The following is a 16843-nucleotide window of genomic DNA, read 5'->3' as shown; positions in this document are numbered from 1 at the left end:
ATCCACGCGCGGAACGGAACGTCCGAATCCGCCGAGGTACTCAGCGCCGCCGAGAAGTTGCGCACGATATTGCGCGTTGGTCCGAAGGTTGCTTGCATAAGAAAGCGTGCAGCGACCCTGTCGACCGACGGGTTCGATCGTGCGGAGGCTGAGATCGTGTAGGTCACATTGCTAGGCGGGAGGCGCAGCTCACACACGGGCCGCCAGTTTCCATTGGGTAGGCCGGGTCGCTGACCGAATGTAGGTCCACATGAGAGCTCGAGGCGTGGGAACTGGTCAGCCGTAGGTTGCACCAGCTCCCATTCGTGACCATCATAGGAGCGAGCCACTGGGTGGGCTGATGAATCGGCCGCCTTTCGGCTGGAACGAAGCCGGGCAATCGGCGCGGCCTCTGAGCCAAGTCTGAGGATGATTAGCAGTGTGCCTGGCGCGCTCTTTGGAAGTCGCAAAATACCAGAGGGGAGCACAACCGGCGTAGGCCCCGGGCGAAGCACGTCCTTCGCCGCTGGGCGAGGTGGTGGTGATGGCAGGGGCGGGGGTGGGGGGGGTGGCGGGGGCGGCGGAGGTGGCGGGGGCAACGAGGTCGGCTGGGGCCGCGGCTGCACTGGCATCCGATGAGCACCAAAGGAGGGGTTGGAAGAGCACACGTAAGCTGAAAACCCGCTCCGGCACCCAACCGCTTTGAAGGCGAGGCCCTCCTCGCCAAGGCCCGTGAAACTCAGCCAGCAGCCTGCGGCGTAGTCATCCCCTAGGTCGGGGAACGGGGAGCGGCGCAGGAACCATGGCGCAGTCGCCGTGCCGGAAGGTTGGCCCACCGATGTCCAGTGAGAGGACTGCACCGGGTCGTCGCTGTTCATTGGGTGGCGCCAGCAGCCGCCGCAGCCGTCAGCGGTCCCGTAAATGCCGACTGCCCAGGCGACAGAGCCGTAGTAGGCTGCGACCGAGTGGAGCATGGCAAGCGAATGGGGCACCCACAAGTCCGTGCCGACCGGGCACGAGTTCGGGTCCGTGCGACGGTATGTGGCCTCTCCGCTCGTGACGAGGAAGGTGTCGATGCCATGCTGCCCGTCGTAAAAGCATCGCGTCTCGCGAGTCGTACTTCCGTGACGAATGGCCCTGGGCACCCCATTCTCGCACTCGCCCGTCTGCTCGCACCAGTCAGTGCACGTGCGAAAGTGAGGCTGCATAGGGGGTAGCGCTGGGCTCGGTGGGCTCGTTGGTGGGGCTGGAGGCTCAGGTGGCGGCAGTGGGGACGGGGGTGCTGGCGGTGGGGTGCTGGGCCACTCGTTCGAGGAGCAAATGTATCGATTGTGTGGAGCGAAGCAGGATTGATCGTTGAAGAGGAGCCCCTCTTCGTCGAGGTTATCGCCCCGAAGCCAACAGCCCATCGTATAGTCCCCATCGGGCTGCGAGTACGGCGCCGACCGCAGGAACCATGGCGACGCGGGGGCGCCGGTCCTTGGCCCGACCGACGTCCAGGCGGACGCCTGTGAGGGCTCGTCGCTGTTCATGGCTGCTCGCTTGCAGCCGCCGCAGCCGTTCGTCGTGCCGTACACACCGACGAGCGTCCATGCCAGAGCACCATAGTAGTCGCTCACTGCTTTGAGGAGCGTGTATGTCCTCGGCACCCAGATGTCGGTGCCGGGCGGGCAGGAGTTGCGATCGGTGTGATGCCGTGTCCATTCGCCATTCGTGACCGGATATGTGTCGATGCCGCGCCATCCGTCGAAGAAGCAGCGCGTGGTCCTGGACACGCCGTCCACGACGAGCTCTCGCACGCCGTCCTCGCACCAGCCCCACACCGTGCACCACTCGGTGCATGTGGAGACGGACGGGAGGGGGGGCGGCGGCGATGGTGGCGACGGGGAGGGCGGCGGCGGTTGCGATGGTGGCGACTGCGGTGGCGGGATCGGGCAGCGACGCCGCGTCCACACCCAGACAGCGTGGTACCCGCACCCAGTGTTCTCGCAGCCCTTGTCGCACAGGACGAGACCCTCGGACTCGCACTTTCGTGCTGCCTCTATCCACGTCGTCTGACGATAGGCGGGCGTCCCGAACGCGCCAAAGAGACAGCCGTCGTTGCTCCTGCTCGTGCTGCGCTTGCAGTTTCCTTCGCGAGTGCAGCACTGCCCGGCGATAGGCACGCCGCTAAAGTGTGTGGCGTCGGGCTCGTGCACGCAGCCCTCGGAACCCCGCACTCCGTCGCCGCCTGCAAGAATGAGTGCGCCTTCTGCAGGGAAGCCATCGATCGCTGGTGGCGAGGGCGGCGGCAGAGGTGGGGGTGGCAGAGGCGGTGGAGGCGCTATCACCAGCTGCCCACACGGCTCACACTCGGAGCACATCACCCACGCGCACTTACCGGCCCAGGTATGAGTCAGGAAGGTGCAATAGGCAGCGCACGCCAGAGGCGGCGGGGCGCCCTCTGTCGCCGGGGTGGGCGTGGGGGAGGGGGACGGCGCAGGGCCGGAGCACTGCCCACAGCCCTTGCAGGTGTCCCGACCGCACAGCTTCGGGAAGCCAAGGGTATGGGTGGCGCAGTAGCCTCTGCACTCGCCCTCTGTCGCCGGGGCGGGCGTGGGGGAGGGGGACGGCGCAGGGCCGGAGCACTGCCCACAGCCCTTGCAGGCGTCCCAACCGCACAGCTTCGGGAAGCCAAGGGTATGGGTGGCGCAGTAGCCTCTGCACTCGCCCTCTGTCGCCGGGGCGGGCGTGGGGGAGGGGGACGGCGCGGGGCCGGAGCACTGCCCACAGCCCTTGCAGGCGTCCCAACCGCACAGCTTCGGGAAGCCAAGGGTATGGGTGGCGCAGTAGCCTCTGCACTCGCCGTTGGCCGGCGGCGCCTCCTCGACCGCTTCTGGCGCCTCCTCGACCGCTTCTGAAGGCGGCGAGGGAGGAGGGGTAGTGCACTGAGAGCACCCACCGCAACCACTCCATCCGCATCGGGTTTTCCAAGGCTGCGGTTTTGCGCTGCAGAACCCATTGCAGATCGCCGCTGCCCCGCATCCGAGCTGCAGCAGTGCGAAATAGAGCACAGCCCGGCCGAGGATCGACATTCGGCGGAGGGGCACGGAGTGGCAGATCTGGTCGCTGCCGAGCGCTCAAGCACGCACAATTATGACGGGATTGATCATAATCCTTATTAGACGTTGATTCTTAGACGGTAAAATTCTTTCTATTAGCTGGATGCTTCGTTTCTGTGGGCTTCCCGTCGCTCCGCGCCGGACCCGGAGGGTCCATCGCGGGGCGACGACATGGACACATACGATGTCGGTTGGGATTTCAGGTGGTTCGTATGAGGCGGGCCGACGGACGGAGCAGCGCTGGCCGTTAGGCAAGAGCGGCTCGTTTCCCGGTCATCGCTCACACTTGAACCCCCCGCTTGTAGTGGCGCCCGTGGGCGCCACAGCAGGAGGCCCCGGTGGATGACGGATGGGGGCGGGAGTCGATTTTCTCGGCCTCATGCTGGCGGGGAGAGGCCACGGCGAGAGAGAGGGGCTCGGGCGACGTCCGTCGGCCCGCGCCGCTCGTTTTGGATGGATGACCGTTTCGGTTCATTCATTCATCGGATGCAAACGCTCGAAGATGATGCGAAAGCGCGTTTCCGTATGAATGAAGCGCTACATGGACGATGTGATCACGGTGACTGCGAAGGACGATAGCGCATGGGATGTCGATCGTTTCCGGGATGATTTCCGTCGTTCGGAGTGCTACTGGGCCCCGTTGAAGCTGGAAGCCGCCGAGAGCACCCATTTTTTGGAAACGACTCTTGAGCTCGACCCAAGCGGAAGTTTCCGCATGCGCTAAAATGAAGGCGGGCATCGTGGTTGGATGCCTGCTCAAGGTGGTCGCGATGGCGAGCGATGACGAGGGATTCACACTCAGCGTGACGAGCAAGCTCAGGGAGTTTACGGCACTCGGATACCCTTCGCACGTGCTTAATGGGGCGATCGGGCGCACGTTTGCTCGGACAAAAGACGAGCGGCTCCTCTACGAGCACGAATATGTTCGCAATGGTCAAGGCCAGGCGAGCCAAAAAGACAAAAAAGACTCATCTAAGCATGTCGGAGAACCGTCCAAAGGCAGGTGTAGTCGACCAAGGGACATGATCTGTCGACAGCACGAATTTTTGATGGGACACCATCGGGACCCAACAGTGCGATACTTGGCTATCGCACTGTTGACATACCGGCGGCTAAGGCCGAGTAGCCGGTGTTCACAGAACTCTGTGAACACCGGCGAGAGAATTTTTGTCTCGACGATTTCTTCTGCGAAGAAACGTTCAAAACACTCGGTGTCGAAACACCTCTCCGACGCGCTCGACTATAGTCCGAGCTTGAATCAGTTGGAGCTAGGCTCTCAGCTGGCAAACCCCGCAAAGTGACCCGTTTTTACCCACCCACGCCCGTGCGCGCGTATCTTAGCTAAGGTACGCGGCCACACGCGCTGGCGCGCACGGCAACCGGGACTTACACGCGCGACACGAGGGACTGTGTATCCTTGGCTGCCTCGTGGGAGAATAGCCGCCCTCACCCGCTGCCGCGCATCGAGCTCGGCGGGGCCTGATAAGTGTCATTCTGTGCCGGCGCGTATCTTAGCCAAGATACGCGGCCACACGTGCAGACGCGTATAGCGGTACTCGCGCCCACACGTGCAGCCGCCTATCTTGGCCAACATAGGCGGCTGCACTCGCAGCCGCGTACCGCGTGACATACACGCCCACGCATGGGGCACGATGTTCCCCTAGATAGGCGCCCACAACGCGTAGCCGCGTATGTCAACATCCCTCTGTGCATGCCAGCGCAGTCGCCTCGCCAACGGGACGTTTGACGCGCGTACCTTAGCTAAGATACGCGCGCACGGGCGTGGGTGGGTAAAAACGGGTCACTTTGCGGGGTTTGCCCTCTCGGCTGCGCCCCTCTTCTCCTCCGCCTCTGCGCCGACACTTCTCTATCTGGAGGATAACACGGAGTCTATTAGCTGGATGCTTCGTTTCTGTGGGCTTCCCGTCGCTCCGCGCCGGACCCGGAGGGTCCATCGCGGGGCGACGACATGGACACATACGATGTCGGTTGGGATTTCAGGTGGTTCGTATGAGGCGGGCCGACGGACGGACGGAGCAGCGCTGGCCGTTAGGCAAGAGCGGCTCGTTTCCCGGTCATCGCTCACACTTGAACCCCCCGCTTGTAGTGGCGCCCGTGGGCGCCACAGCAGGAGGCCCTCTTGGCATGTTCATGCCAACATCCACCCGAGTCTCACCTCGTACTGTCCATGGAAGCCCATGGCCGTGCGACGCGTCGCACGGCCCATCCAGCTAGACGCCGTTCCTCTCAGGATGGGCCGTGCACAGACGGCTGCGCGGACGGCGAGCCCGCCGAGGTCGCTTGGGAGGGATTGAGCGCGGACTTCAGGTTACACCTGAAAATCTGACGGTTCTCGCTCCCCATCGAGCTCTTCTTGCCGCACGGCTCTTTCTGTGTGCTGGCACAGAGCTCCGTGCAAGCAAGCTGCGTGATAGGAACGAGTGTATCGCTTTGACGGATCGACCGTGCTTGTTATCCACATCGATGTGACGCACACAGTGACACATCAGAACGACACATGCTCTCCCCCCCGCCGGGACGCAAAACGCTCTCGACGAGAGCCACAAGAAGGCGTCCGCACAGCAAGCCGCTCGTCGGACAGGCGTGCTCGCTCGATGTCGGCGATCGCATGGCGCACGCCTTGGTGGCGAAGCCAAAAACACCGGCAGTGGCCGTCCGCTGGCGTGAGCGGCGGCGGTCGAGACCTCACCCTTCACGCCGATGAGCGCGGCAAGCATCCCAGCGGCGGAGCTGGCGGCGTACGACGCGGTCGTCTACCTCGGCGGGCTGACCGGCCGGGCGGCGTGCGACCGGCACACGCGCGAACAGACCTTGTCGGAGAACGTCGACGACCCGCTCGCGCTCGCGTCGCGCATGGGCCCCTCCCAGCTGCTGGTCTTCGCCTCCACCTCCGCCATCGCCGAAGGCTCCGGCCAGCGGAGCGCGCGAGAGGACACGGCGGTGCGCACCGAGCTGCTCGACTCGTACTCATCCTCGATGCACCAGCGCGAGGCCGCCATGCGACAGCTCGCCGCCAGCAAGCCCGCCGGCGCACCGCAGCTCGTCGGGCTGCGCTTCGGCACCGTCATCGGCGTCTCACCCGGGCAGCGCGTCGACCTGGGCCCGCCGGCCATGCTCAAGTCGGCGTACACGACGGGCGTCCTCAAGGTGGCTCACCCCGAGACGTCACGCGCCTTCCTGTGGCTGGAGGACCTGTGCCGCGGCATCTCGCGCACCATCGAGCTGCGGCGAGGCGGCGCCGCGATAGCGCCGCCGGCGACGGCCCATCACAGCAAGCGTTCGGCGCCGTCGTCGTCTTCGATGGCGCCCGCCGCGCCACCGCCGTTTGCCATCTACCATCTGAGCTCGTTCAACTCGAATGTGGGCGCGCTCGCGGCCGCCATCGCCGCGCGCACCGGCGCGCGTATCGCCGCGTCCAACCACGGCACCGCGTCGAAGGACGTGCTCGGCTTCTCCCTCAACAACTCCCTCTTCGCGCGCACGTACAACTTCAGGGTCCGCGGCTCGCTCGCCACGGCCATCAGGCAGCTCGACGGCGCCGTGCCTGACTCGCTCATTGGCAAGGGCGCGCACACGATGGCGGTCCACGTGCCGCCCGCGGCGGACGAGCCGACGCCGACGGACGCCACGTGCGACGGCTTCAAGCACGACCACGCCCACTGCCCGCACGCGCTAACGCACGCGCCGCCTCCGCCTGCCACCAACAGCGGCGGCGTCAACGTGACCTCCATCCGCTGCCCCGTGTGCGGCTCGCACGACATCCAGCTCGCGCTCGACCTGCGCGGCCAGCCGCTGGCCAATGACTTCATGAAGACGACCACGGAGGCGCTGCGCGCCGAGAAGTTCCCGCTCGCGCTCGTGCACTGCCGCCAGTGCCACCACATGCACCTCTCGCAGCTCGTCTCGCGCAAGCGCCTCTTCTCCGACTACATGTACGTCTCGGGCACGTCCAAGACGCTCCTCAAGCACTTCGAGTGGCTGGCGCAGAAGATCCAGGCCGACGTGGAGACGCTCCCGCTCGAGGGCGCGCGCACCAAGCGCGCGGTGCTCGAGCTCGCATGCAACGACGGCTCGCAGCTCGACGCCTTCGCGAGGCTCGGCTGGAAGACGTACGGAGTCGACCCGGCGGCCAACATCGTGCCCACCGCCGTGGCCAAGGGGCACCAGGTCAAGGTGGGCTTCTGGGGGGCACAGAGCGTGTGGCCGCCCGAGGGCAAGCCGGTGGTGCTCGACGCGATCGTCGCGCAGAATGTGCTCGCGCACGTGCCCTCACCCACGCAGTTCCTCAAGGACTGCGCCGCGGCGATGGGGCCGCGCACGCTGCTCTTCATCCAGACGTCGCAGTGCGCCATGCACGAGGACGGCCAGTTTGACACGGCGTACCACGAGCACCTCTCCTTCTTCACGTCGCACTCGTTTGAGCGCGCCGCCACCGCCGCCCAGCTGGCGGTCCTCTCCTTCGAGACCGCGCCCATCCACGGCATCTCGTGCCTGTGGAAGCTCAAGCGCGCCGACGGCGAGTCGTCGGGCGCGCTGGCGGGCGGCACGAGCCTGCGGGCCAAGCTGGATGAGGAGGTGCGCCTCGGCATCACCACTGACTTCTTCTACGAGCGCTACCGCATGCGCGCCGAGGAGACGTCCGCGTGGCTCGACACCCAGCTCGCGGCGCTCTCTGCGGCGGGCTACAGGCTCGGCGGCTACGGCGCCGCCGCCAAGGGGATGGTGCTTCTCCACTTCATGCTCGGCCGCGGCGGCGCCAACGCGGCGGCGCACTCACTCGAGTTTGTGCTGGACGACGCGCCGATGAAGCAGGGCACGTACTGCCCCGGCACCACCATCCCCGTGCGCCCGACGCGCTCCCTCGAGGGCGTCTTCACCGCCGACGAGAAGCCGCTCGCCCTCGTCATGTTCGCGTGGAACTTTGCGGCCGAGCTCTTCGGCAACCTGCAGAAGCTACTCGCCGCCGCGCCGCCGACGCGCTCGGGGCGGCCGCGCGTCGTGCTGGCGGTGCTGCCCTTCCCCACGCCGCGCGTGGTCACCCTCGAGGGCGACACCGTTGCCCAGATGCACTACCATCCCGCCCAGATCGGCGCGACCTACAGAGGGTTGGTGGGCGCGGCCGGTGCGCGGCGCGCGGTGCTACTGACGAGCTTCGCGGACGACGCGGCTGTGCTGCCTCACTGGATCCGCCACCACGCGCACATGTTCGACGAGGCCATGCTGCTCGACTGCGGCTCGGCCGACGCGTCAGGCGTCATCATCGAGCGCGAGGCGCCGCCCACCTGGCGGGTCGTCCGCGCGCCCAATGCCTCCTCTGCCCTCCACGGCTGTGCGCACCATCTCGCGAGCCACGCGGCCGCCGCCGCCCCGCACGACTGGGTCTTCCCGCTGCAGCTGCACGAGCTGCTGGTGCACGGCGACCTGCGCGGCGCGCTCGCCGCCCTCGACGGCCAGGCGGGCCCGCCACCCCTCGCGGCGACGCTGCAGTTCCCCGCGCTGCAGATGGCGGTCTCCTCCGCCGCCAGGGCACCCGCCGACCGCTTCACTGACCTGGCGACGCAGCGCTCGCAGTACCATCCGGCGGCGCCGCTGGCCACCTTCCGCGCGACGACGGGCGCCGCCAAGCGCCATGCGAGCGGGCAGGTGCAGGCGCTCTCCAGCAAGGACGGCTTTGTTCTCGTCTACCCGCCGATCAGCACCGCCCACGGCAACAGCAACAGGGGCGGCGGCGGCCGCGACGCGGCGGCGGATGCGGACACGGGCGACCTCTCGGAGCTATACGAGGTCATTGCGAGGGGCCCGCGGCCGGCCGGGGCGGGCGGGCCCTCCGGACTGTGGCCCACCCGCGAGGCCTTCGCGCTGCACCGCATCTTCCACGAGGCGGGGCTCTCGGCGCCGCCGCAGGGCCGCGCGCGCCAGCGTCGCAAGCGAGCTCGCCAGGCGTACGATTAACTACCGCTGACACGCGAGCGGCGATCCGGACTGGAGGAAATAACGTGGCTGGGTGGCGTGGGGCTGGGGAAGAGCGGTAGGCGTACCGTTGCGTCTTAGACGCCACAAGCATCTATAGATGCACAGCTGTTCTGAGATGGTACTTGCATACTAGATCACATTTTACTAAATGGACAGGGAAGCGTGTAGCGTCTCAGGAGCGACACTCAGGTTTCGGCCGCACTCCCTGGCACCGAAGGTGTCCCGGCGGAGGTGGTGGAGTTTGAGACCTGAGGCTGCGGAGGTGACGCCTGAGGTACCGGCCCGTGCACAGCGACTCAGCCTGCGACCGCCACGGGCTCAGGCGAGACTTGTCGACTCGTTCCGGCTCAGCTTCACCGTGGTCATCGGGCGTCTGTCGACGTCAGGACCACCCATACAGCTCGCGGGTTTGAGGTCGCAAGAGCCAAGATGGTGGCGTTTGGACATCCCAACCATCACACAAGACAGCCTGTAGGTGATGGCGGGACGGCGCAGTGTTTGTGGCACTCGGCAGTAGCACCCGCGGCACGGCCCCGCTGTCGGCTCTCGCGGGCTGCGGAACCGGCCCCAGAAGGGGACGGTTCGGGCGAGTGTGGCAGCTCCTGCGCTAGTATGGGCAGCCTCTATCACAACACTACTGATCCTGGTCATTAGAGCTGCTAGGGGTAGCGTCAGGAGCCGGTAGGAGTCAAAACCCCTCATATTTGAGACATCGTGGCCCATATCCTCGCACAACGAGCCACCGAGGGGGGAGCACGAAGCTTCGAAGGCGGTGTGAAGTGATCTCTCGGCACCCCCCTGGCCCTGCCTTGAGTGCTCGCGAGAGGTCTCTCCTCACGGCCTGCCCCTCCTGGAGAATCAGGTGCTCAGCACCGCGCATGCATAAGGTGCCTCGGGCCAGTTGGGGGGTGCAAACCCTGCCCGGCCCCTAGGACCCCAGGTAAGGCCCAGGTGTGGCCTAGGGCATCAGAAGGGACCAAGAGGAGTCCAGTCTGAGCCATAGAGCCCATGTCTTTGCCCCCGAAGGTCGCGTTCAAATGCCCGGAACGGACGTTACAGTGGTGTCCGGCCGGCGCGATCACCGAGCTGTGACGCTCAGGGAAGCCGGTTGAGGTACTGGTTTCTTTGCCCAGGGCTGGCCTTCCCCCCAGGCTGGATCAGCTGAGCAAGGTTTGGGGAGAATCCTATAGTAGGATCTTCAGATATTTTGACGGATGACCGTAAATGGGCAAAAACGGGGTGAAGCCAAGGGACGACGAGCTCTGGCCGCCAACGGTGTTTGAGCCATTTGCGGAGTGGCTGGAGTCCCCTTCTACCAGCCGCTCAGGAAGAAAGAGGCAGCGCGAGCCGCTTACGGGGGCCAAGCTCCGCGAAGCTCCGCCTGATGGGCATTGGCCGAAGATGGCCCGTACACCGGACGAGCAGCTCGGGCGTGAGAGGTGGTGGAAGGAGCGGAGCCATGTGCCAAAGGGCTTGTCGGCCGGGTTTCAAAAGACGGCGAATTCTTTTCTGGGAGAACGCCTTGGCGGATCGAGCTTTTTCTCCGCCCAGGGCCCCGATGGGCCGATGGAGCTCGCGGAGGCCAACTTTGGCCGCATGACATGACATGACACGAACATCACGACGCATCCGTGCCCGCGCCCGACCCCCCACGGCCCACTCCCCCCGAACCCAACCACACCCTACCCTTTTCTGCCCAGAGCGGTGGTTGAGGCCGATTGCCTCAACTGTCAACCAGCGGGTTGACAGAGGTCTCAACCATCAACCAAGTGGTTGACAGACCCCTTCATCCTTCTTCAACCACTAGGGTAGGTAGGTAGAAAGGTGAAGAACAGCCAGGCTCGGACTGGACACCAACGCGGTATGGGTGGACGCTGGACAGATGATAACCACTGACACTCGCCCCGCGACCCTACCCTACCCAGCAATCATCTCGAACCCAGCGAGGAATGGCTGCTCCCCTCCCTTTCGTTGGGACCGAGAAGGTGGGTATCCAGCCAAAGGGCCTGGCTCTAGCAATAACGACCGGCGCGTGCCTCGCCGCCGGCTACTCCCTCCTGTCTGACCACGATGTTCAGCGGACAAAGAAGTCGGTCGCCGGCGGCTCCCTCTTCTTTCTCGGCTCGTACCTCTTCATCCGTGGCACACGGTTTGACGACGCGCAGACCGGCGCAGTGGTCACCGCCTGCTTCACTCTGGCTGCGATCATTGCTTATGCGCGCGCAAACCCGAGGTGAAAGCTGAGCGGCATTTGGTTGCAGGAATTAGATTGTGGCCCGCCCGTTTGTGTGTTTCCAGAGCTGCATAAGTCGCTCAGTCGAATGATGTGACGCGCGAGCTCTCTCTCTCGTAGCCCCGCGGGAGAGCCGTCGCTGAGAGCAGAGCGCGACGCCGAGCCGCGAGCGCCGCCCAGCTCCGCTGCGCCCGCTGGCAACTCTGGCAGCACAATCATACACGGTACCGTACATAGAGCGTACAGCGCCCGAGAAGAGAGAACCGAGCCTCAATCGCTCGGCCCTTTTAAAAAAGACCGGGATAATCAACGCTGGCCAGCCGCCCGCCATACACGAGATAGTGGGCACCCCAAGCTGACACGCAACACGCACACCATCACCAAAGTCCAAACGCCCCGCTCTCTCATCAGCTCCCGTCGGACCCGGAGGCGCCGCCCGCGTCGATCATAGGAAGCGGCACGGGTGTGCACGGCACGTCGAGCAAGACGCCCACCTGGGGGGGGGGGGGGGGCACGGGGCTCTGTCCTGGGGGCTGGGCGTGGGCTCGCGGGTGGCCGTCGCGAGTCCGTCCGCCACCCGCGACCTCGCCTGGTTGTCCTGGAGCAGCGGCGGCATCAAAAGCCAAACCGCCATCGACACCTGGGCGCGCTTGTTCCACCCAATCTTTGCGTCGTAACACATCTGCACCACGACGGGCTGCCCCTCCTGCAAGGGAGGCGGGCGGGCTGGGCAAGGGGGGGGGGGAAAAGGGGCGGGGGAACACCAAAAAAAAAAAGGCGGGCGTGCGTGCGTGCGTGCGTGCGTGCGTGCGTGCGTGCGTGCGTGCGTGCGTGCGTGCGTGCGTGCGTGCTGCGTGTGCGCGCGTGCGTGCGTGCATCTGTGTGTGCGTGTGTGAGCATGTGAGTCTGAGTGTGGTGCGCCCCGCCTGCCGGACCACCGTCAGCCCGTCACGCTCCGCCGCCGCTGCCAGCTCCCTCGCCGCGGACAGCACCGCCTTGTTGCTGGGCAGGCCTCGGATGCTGCGCGCCGCGAGCCTGCGGTGTGAATACGACGGGCAGGGTGTGGAGACAGCGCCGTGCGGTCCCTTCCCCGTGCAGACGGGGGCTGCCGAGTGCAGGGGGCGGGAGGCAGTCGCAGCAGAGACTTCTCGAGTGCTCGTCGGAGCAGAGAGCCCCCCCCCCCCCCCCCCCTGGGGTTGGTTTAACCCCGTTCTAGAACCCATGCTCGCCTCATCGACGGGCGGGGCACGTACTGGACGCTCTGCGACGTGACCCCTTGGGGCCTGGTACCGCCGCTCCCCCCGTCGGGCGAGGGCAGCTCTGCAGCCGGCAGGCAGGCGAACGCCGCCGGCAGCGGCAGCACCCACCGGCGCCGCTGCGCGACCTGCCTCATGTTGCCCGGCAGCTGCTGGCTCAGGCGGCCGCGCTCGAGCAGGCTCGGCGCGACGCAAGAGTACCTGCAGGAAGGTTCCAAGAAGGTTCCAAGAAGGTTCCTGTGCGTCCCTGGTGCGGAGCGGAAGCGGGTTGAGCACGGGGCGTGCAGAGAGAGGGTGTGATGAGGCGTGCAGAGAGAGGGTGGGCTCGCAGTTTTTTCCCCCCCCCCCCCCTCCCCCCCTCCCCCCCCCCCGGGGCAACGAGGGCTGCCGCGGAGCTCTGCTGCGCCCCGCTGCGCGCCGCCTCTCCGCCCCGGCGCTACCGCCGCCTCCCTCTCCCAAGGGGGCGGCGGGCGCGGCGAGCGAGCACGCGGCTAGAGACCTCTCCAGCGGGGCTTGGGGGGGGGCGCGCGCCACTCCGACCGCTTGACTTCGCCCGTGAAGGCAAACTCGGGCGGGAGCGGCGCCTGGCGGCCGCAGCAAAAGAGCGACTCACGATGACAAGGCGCCGGTGGTGGGAGTGAGATTGGCAAGCGGCGGGGAGGCGTGCGCCTGCTCGGCGAGAAGCAGCGTCTGCGTCTCCACCCACTCCGCCTGCACGGCGACCATCGGAGGGACGCGGAGCACGCGGTAGTCGTCCGTCGTCCGCTCCGTCCACATCGGCACCTGCGCGGCCACACAGCAGCAGCAGCAGGGAAGGGAGAGTCGCCCCTCTCGCGTCCGCAGGCCACGCCGCATCCCACCACTGCGCGGGTCGGTGCGGTGGGCAACTGAGCTCGGCTAAACCTCGGCACTCGATCTCGGCTCGATCTCGGCTCGATCTCGGCGCACGTGCTCCGCGGTGGGCGAGTTCCACAGAGAGACGAGGTCGCGCAAGCGAGGCGTCACCTGCCGCCCGAACACGTCGAGCGGCGCCTCGTGCCATGTCTCCTTGATCGCCCGCACACGCGGGCCGCCGCCGCCGCCGCCGCCCGACTCGAGCAGCAGCTCCGACTCGGCGAGCAGGTTGACGCGCGAGCGCCAGGCGCTGGGCCACTCGACGCCGAGGGACCACTGCACCTTGGCCACGCCTGGCCGGACCACGCCTGTCGACAGGACCGCCAGCGCCGGCGGAGTCCTCCCCGCGTTTGTGAAGAAGCGGCACGCGCCGGCGAGATCGTCGAGATAGTCGCGGGCGCTAGCGCAGCTCCAGATCGGCGTCTCAACCCGCGTCTCGGGGAGCAGCATCCGCCCCAGGCCGGCGTCGTCACCCTTCCACGCCTCGACGAGCGCCATGGCGAACGCCTCGGCAACGCCTTGCTCCAGCCGCCCGCCGGCTCCTCCAACCGCAGTCGCGTCGACGAGGGCGCCTCGGACGGCCGCAGCGCGTCGCCCCGATCGGACCTGCCACACACCGGGCGAGAGGCCCGAGGGCGTCGAAGGCAGGTATGCCGCCGAGCCGAGCAAGCTGCAGAGGGCGATCATTTGCCCGACAAATAGGAGGAGGCTCAAGGCGCGAGAGCGAGCAAGCAAATAAGAAAACAAGCTCTGTGTCGTAAAAAAGAAGGAGCGAGCAAAAATCGGGGTCTCGCTGTCGTCGGAGCTACTCGCTCTTTGAGCTCATAACACATGCGGCCCATCCCCGGCCCGGCGCTGCGCCTGCGCGGCGGCCTCGGGCCGACACAGCTCTCCCGGCCCGCAGTCCCTCCGACGCCGGTGACGGAGGAGGTGCCGTGGCTTTCACTCGGCCTGAGTGGTGCCGCGCTGCTCGCGCTGCTCCCGCTCCTCCTCTCGATGCCGCGGCAGGCGGGTGTCACCGCGGGCGCGATTGCCGTTTCGCTGCTGCAGATGGCGGTGCTCGACGCTCCGCCGGAGCAGGCGCTGCTGGAGGGCGTGCTCGCGCTCGTCTGGTCCGGCGTCATCACGCTCAAGGAGGCGCTAGCTGGCTTCGCCTCCGAGGGCGTCGTCGCCGTCGGAGTCATGAGTGCGGTCGCTAAGGGCGTGCAGGCGGGCGGAAGTAGGGGCCTCCGCTCTCACGCCGGGGGTCACCCGGGGAGAGGCTGGCCAGGAGAGAGGCGGGCCACGGGGCGAGGCCCGGCCGGGGCGGCCCACCCGCACACTCGCACGGCCGCCTCGTTCCGCGCAGGCGACGGGCGGGCTGGCCTACATCTCGCGCTTCCTCCTCGGCCGGCCCTCGTCGCGCCTCGCCGCCGTGCTCCGCCTCGTGCGCCCTCCTCTCCGCTCCTCGCCGCTCCTCTCCCCTCCTCGCCGCTCCTCTCCGCTCCTGTCCGCACCTCTCCGCTCCTCGCCGCTCCTCGCCGCTCCTCCGCTCCTCGCTGGCGGTAGCAGTCGCGCAGAGGTGCGGCGCCTCCCGGTGTGTAGGTGCTCCCCACGATGCTGCTCTCGGCGGTGCTGAACAACACGCCCGTCTGCGCGATGCTCATGCCCGTCGCGCGCTCGTGGGCCGCCTCCCTCTCGCCCGCCGTCGCGCCCAAGCAGCTGATGATGCCCCTCTCCTTTGCGACTATGCTCGGAGGCACCATCACCCTCATCGGCTCGTCGACCAACCTCGTCGCCGCGGAGGAGCGAGATGAGCCGGGAGGAGCGGAGATGGAGCCGAGATGGGGCCGAGGAGCCGAGATGGGCCGTGGTGAGCCGAGATGGACCCATCCGCACCTGCCTCTCGCCTCGCCGGAGGGGATTGAGCCTCGAGCGCGCCCTCGCCTCCGGCCCCTCGCCCCGAGGCAAAACACCGCGCCCGAGCCCCCACCGCATCCGCTCACGCGCCAGGCCGCGCGCAAGCACGACCCGACCTCGCCGATGGGCATGCTCGGCATCACTCCGGTCGGACTCGTCAACGCCGCCGCTGGTGCAGCCTCGAGATGTAGCCGAGATGCAGCTGAGATGTAGCCGAGATGTAGCCGAGATGGAGCCGGTCGGACTCGTCAACGCCGCCGCCGCCGCCGCGCGCACAGCCGACGCACGCGACACGTCCATGACACGTCCGCGACGAGTCCGGCAGGCGCCGCGTACATGGTGGCAGCGGGCGGCTCGCTGCTGCCGGACGGAAAGAGCGCGCCCCTCGCGCCGCGCGCAGCGCCGTCCTCCGCTCCGTCTGCGGTGGCGGCGCCTCCTCGCGGCGTCGCCCGGCTGTGGCTCACTCTCGGCGAGCGGACTGGGACGACGTGCGCTTGCGGCCCGACAGGTCCGGTGACTGGTGAGTTGAGCTGCGTGGCTAGGCGTCCTGACTGGGACGATGTGCGTCGCGGCCGCCTCGCCGCCGCTCCTCGTCCCAACGGCCCTCTCCGCGCTGTGCGTGCTGATGCGGCTCGGCTGCATGGACCTCTCGGACGCGTGGGCGGCGGTCAACGGGCCGGTGCCCCTCTCTCGCCGCGCCCCTGCGGCCCTCCCCGCAGCCGCGTGCTTCAGTGAGCAGCCCCCACCCGCGGGGTTAGGTGCTCCTCTCGATCGCTCTTTCCTTCGCGCTCGGCAAGGCCATCGAGGTGTCGGGCCTCGCCGCCTCGGCCGCCTCCTCCCTCGTCGCGATCGTCGCGCCTTTCGGCGCGCTCGCTCCCCCCCTCCCTCTCCCCTCGCCGCCTCATCGCTCGGCCTCTGCCGCCAGGCCCCGCACGGTGGCCTCCGCAGGCTCGCTCGCCCTCCTCTTTGCAATCTACGCGGTCGCCATCGCCATCGGCGCCGTCATCTCCAACAACGCCGTCGTGGTGCTCATGTTCCCGATCGTCGTGCGCATGTCGGAGGCGTCGGGCGTGCCGTGGCGCGCCGCGCTCTATACGCTGACCATGGCCGCCTCCGCCTCGTTCTCCACGCCCGTCTCGTACCAGACCAACCTGATGGTGTCGCGCGACGCCGACTACGCCTTCGCCGACTTTGTGCGCTTCGGCTTGCCGCTGCAGCTCGTCTGTATGCTCGCCACCGTGCCCACCTGCTACCTGCTCTACAAGTAGCGATTTGCAGGCAGCTTCGGTCGGCGGAGCCGCCGTTACGCTGCGCGCGGTTTGGACTTTGACAGAGCCACTCCCCACACACGCGTACAATCTGCAGCACGGCGCACGCCCAACATACAGTGTTTGTTTGCATGAACAAAAAACAGTCCACCCTAAAGGGGAAGGACCCTTGACGCAATAAAAGTTAAAACCACCCCCGCGGGGCCAACCCTCTTCGGT

At 67.1% G+C, this 16843-nt stretch overlaps 3 protein-coding genes across 3 annotated transcripts; all 3 read left to right on the top strand.

Moving 5' to 3' along the window:
• Positions 1-6677: 6677 nt before the first annotated feature.
• EMIHUDRAFT_73501 (hypothetical protein) lies at positions 6678-8039 on the top strand (the record flags this gene model as incomplete). Its single annotated transcript, XM_005779171.1, has 1 exon — positions 6678-8039. A coding segment is annotated over one exon (1362 nt), but the record flags the coding sequence as incomplete, so codon positions are not given.
• Positions 8040-10298: 2259 nt separating this feature from the next.
• Positions 10299-11311, top strand: EMIHUDRAFT_236474 (hypothetical protein; the record flags this gene model as incomplete). The annotated part of the gene is made up of 2 exons (XM_005779170.1): positions 10299-10535; positions 11060-11311. The coding sequence occupies 2 exons, from the start codon at positions 10299-10301 to the stop codon at positions 11309-11311; spliced, it is 489 nt and encodes a 162-aa protein (XP_005779227.1).
• Positions 11312-14288: 2977 nt separating this feature from the next.
• Positions 14289-16624, top strand: EMIHUDRAFT_236472 (hypothetical protein; the record flags this gene model as incomplete). Its single annotated transcript, XM_005779169.1, has 8 exons — positions 14289-14648; positions 14806-14883; positions 15042-15230; positions 15450-15503; positions 15674-15779; positions 15899-16035; positions 16115-16164; positions 16282-16624. 8 exons carry the CDS (start codon positions 14289-14291, stop codon positions 16622-16624), a joined length of 1317 nt encoding a protein of 438 aa, XP_005779226.1.
• Between the last annotated feature and the right edge of the window lie 219 nt (positions 16625-16843).

This window comes from Emiliania huxleyi (assembly GCF_000372725.1).
Source record: "Emiliania huxleyi CCMP1516 unplaced genomic scaffold EMIHUscaffold_235, whole genome shotgun sequence".
Taxonomy (NCBI): Eukaryota; Haptophyta; order Isochrysidales; family Noelaerhabdaceae; genus Emiliania; species Emiliania huxleyi.
The sequence above is the reverse complement of the archived record's forward strand: the minus strand, read 5'-3'. Positions and strand labels throughout refer to the sequence as shown.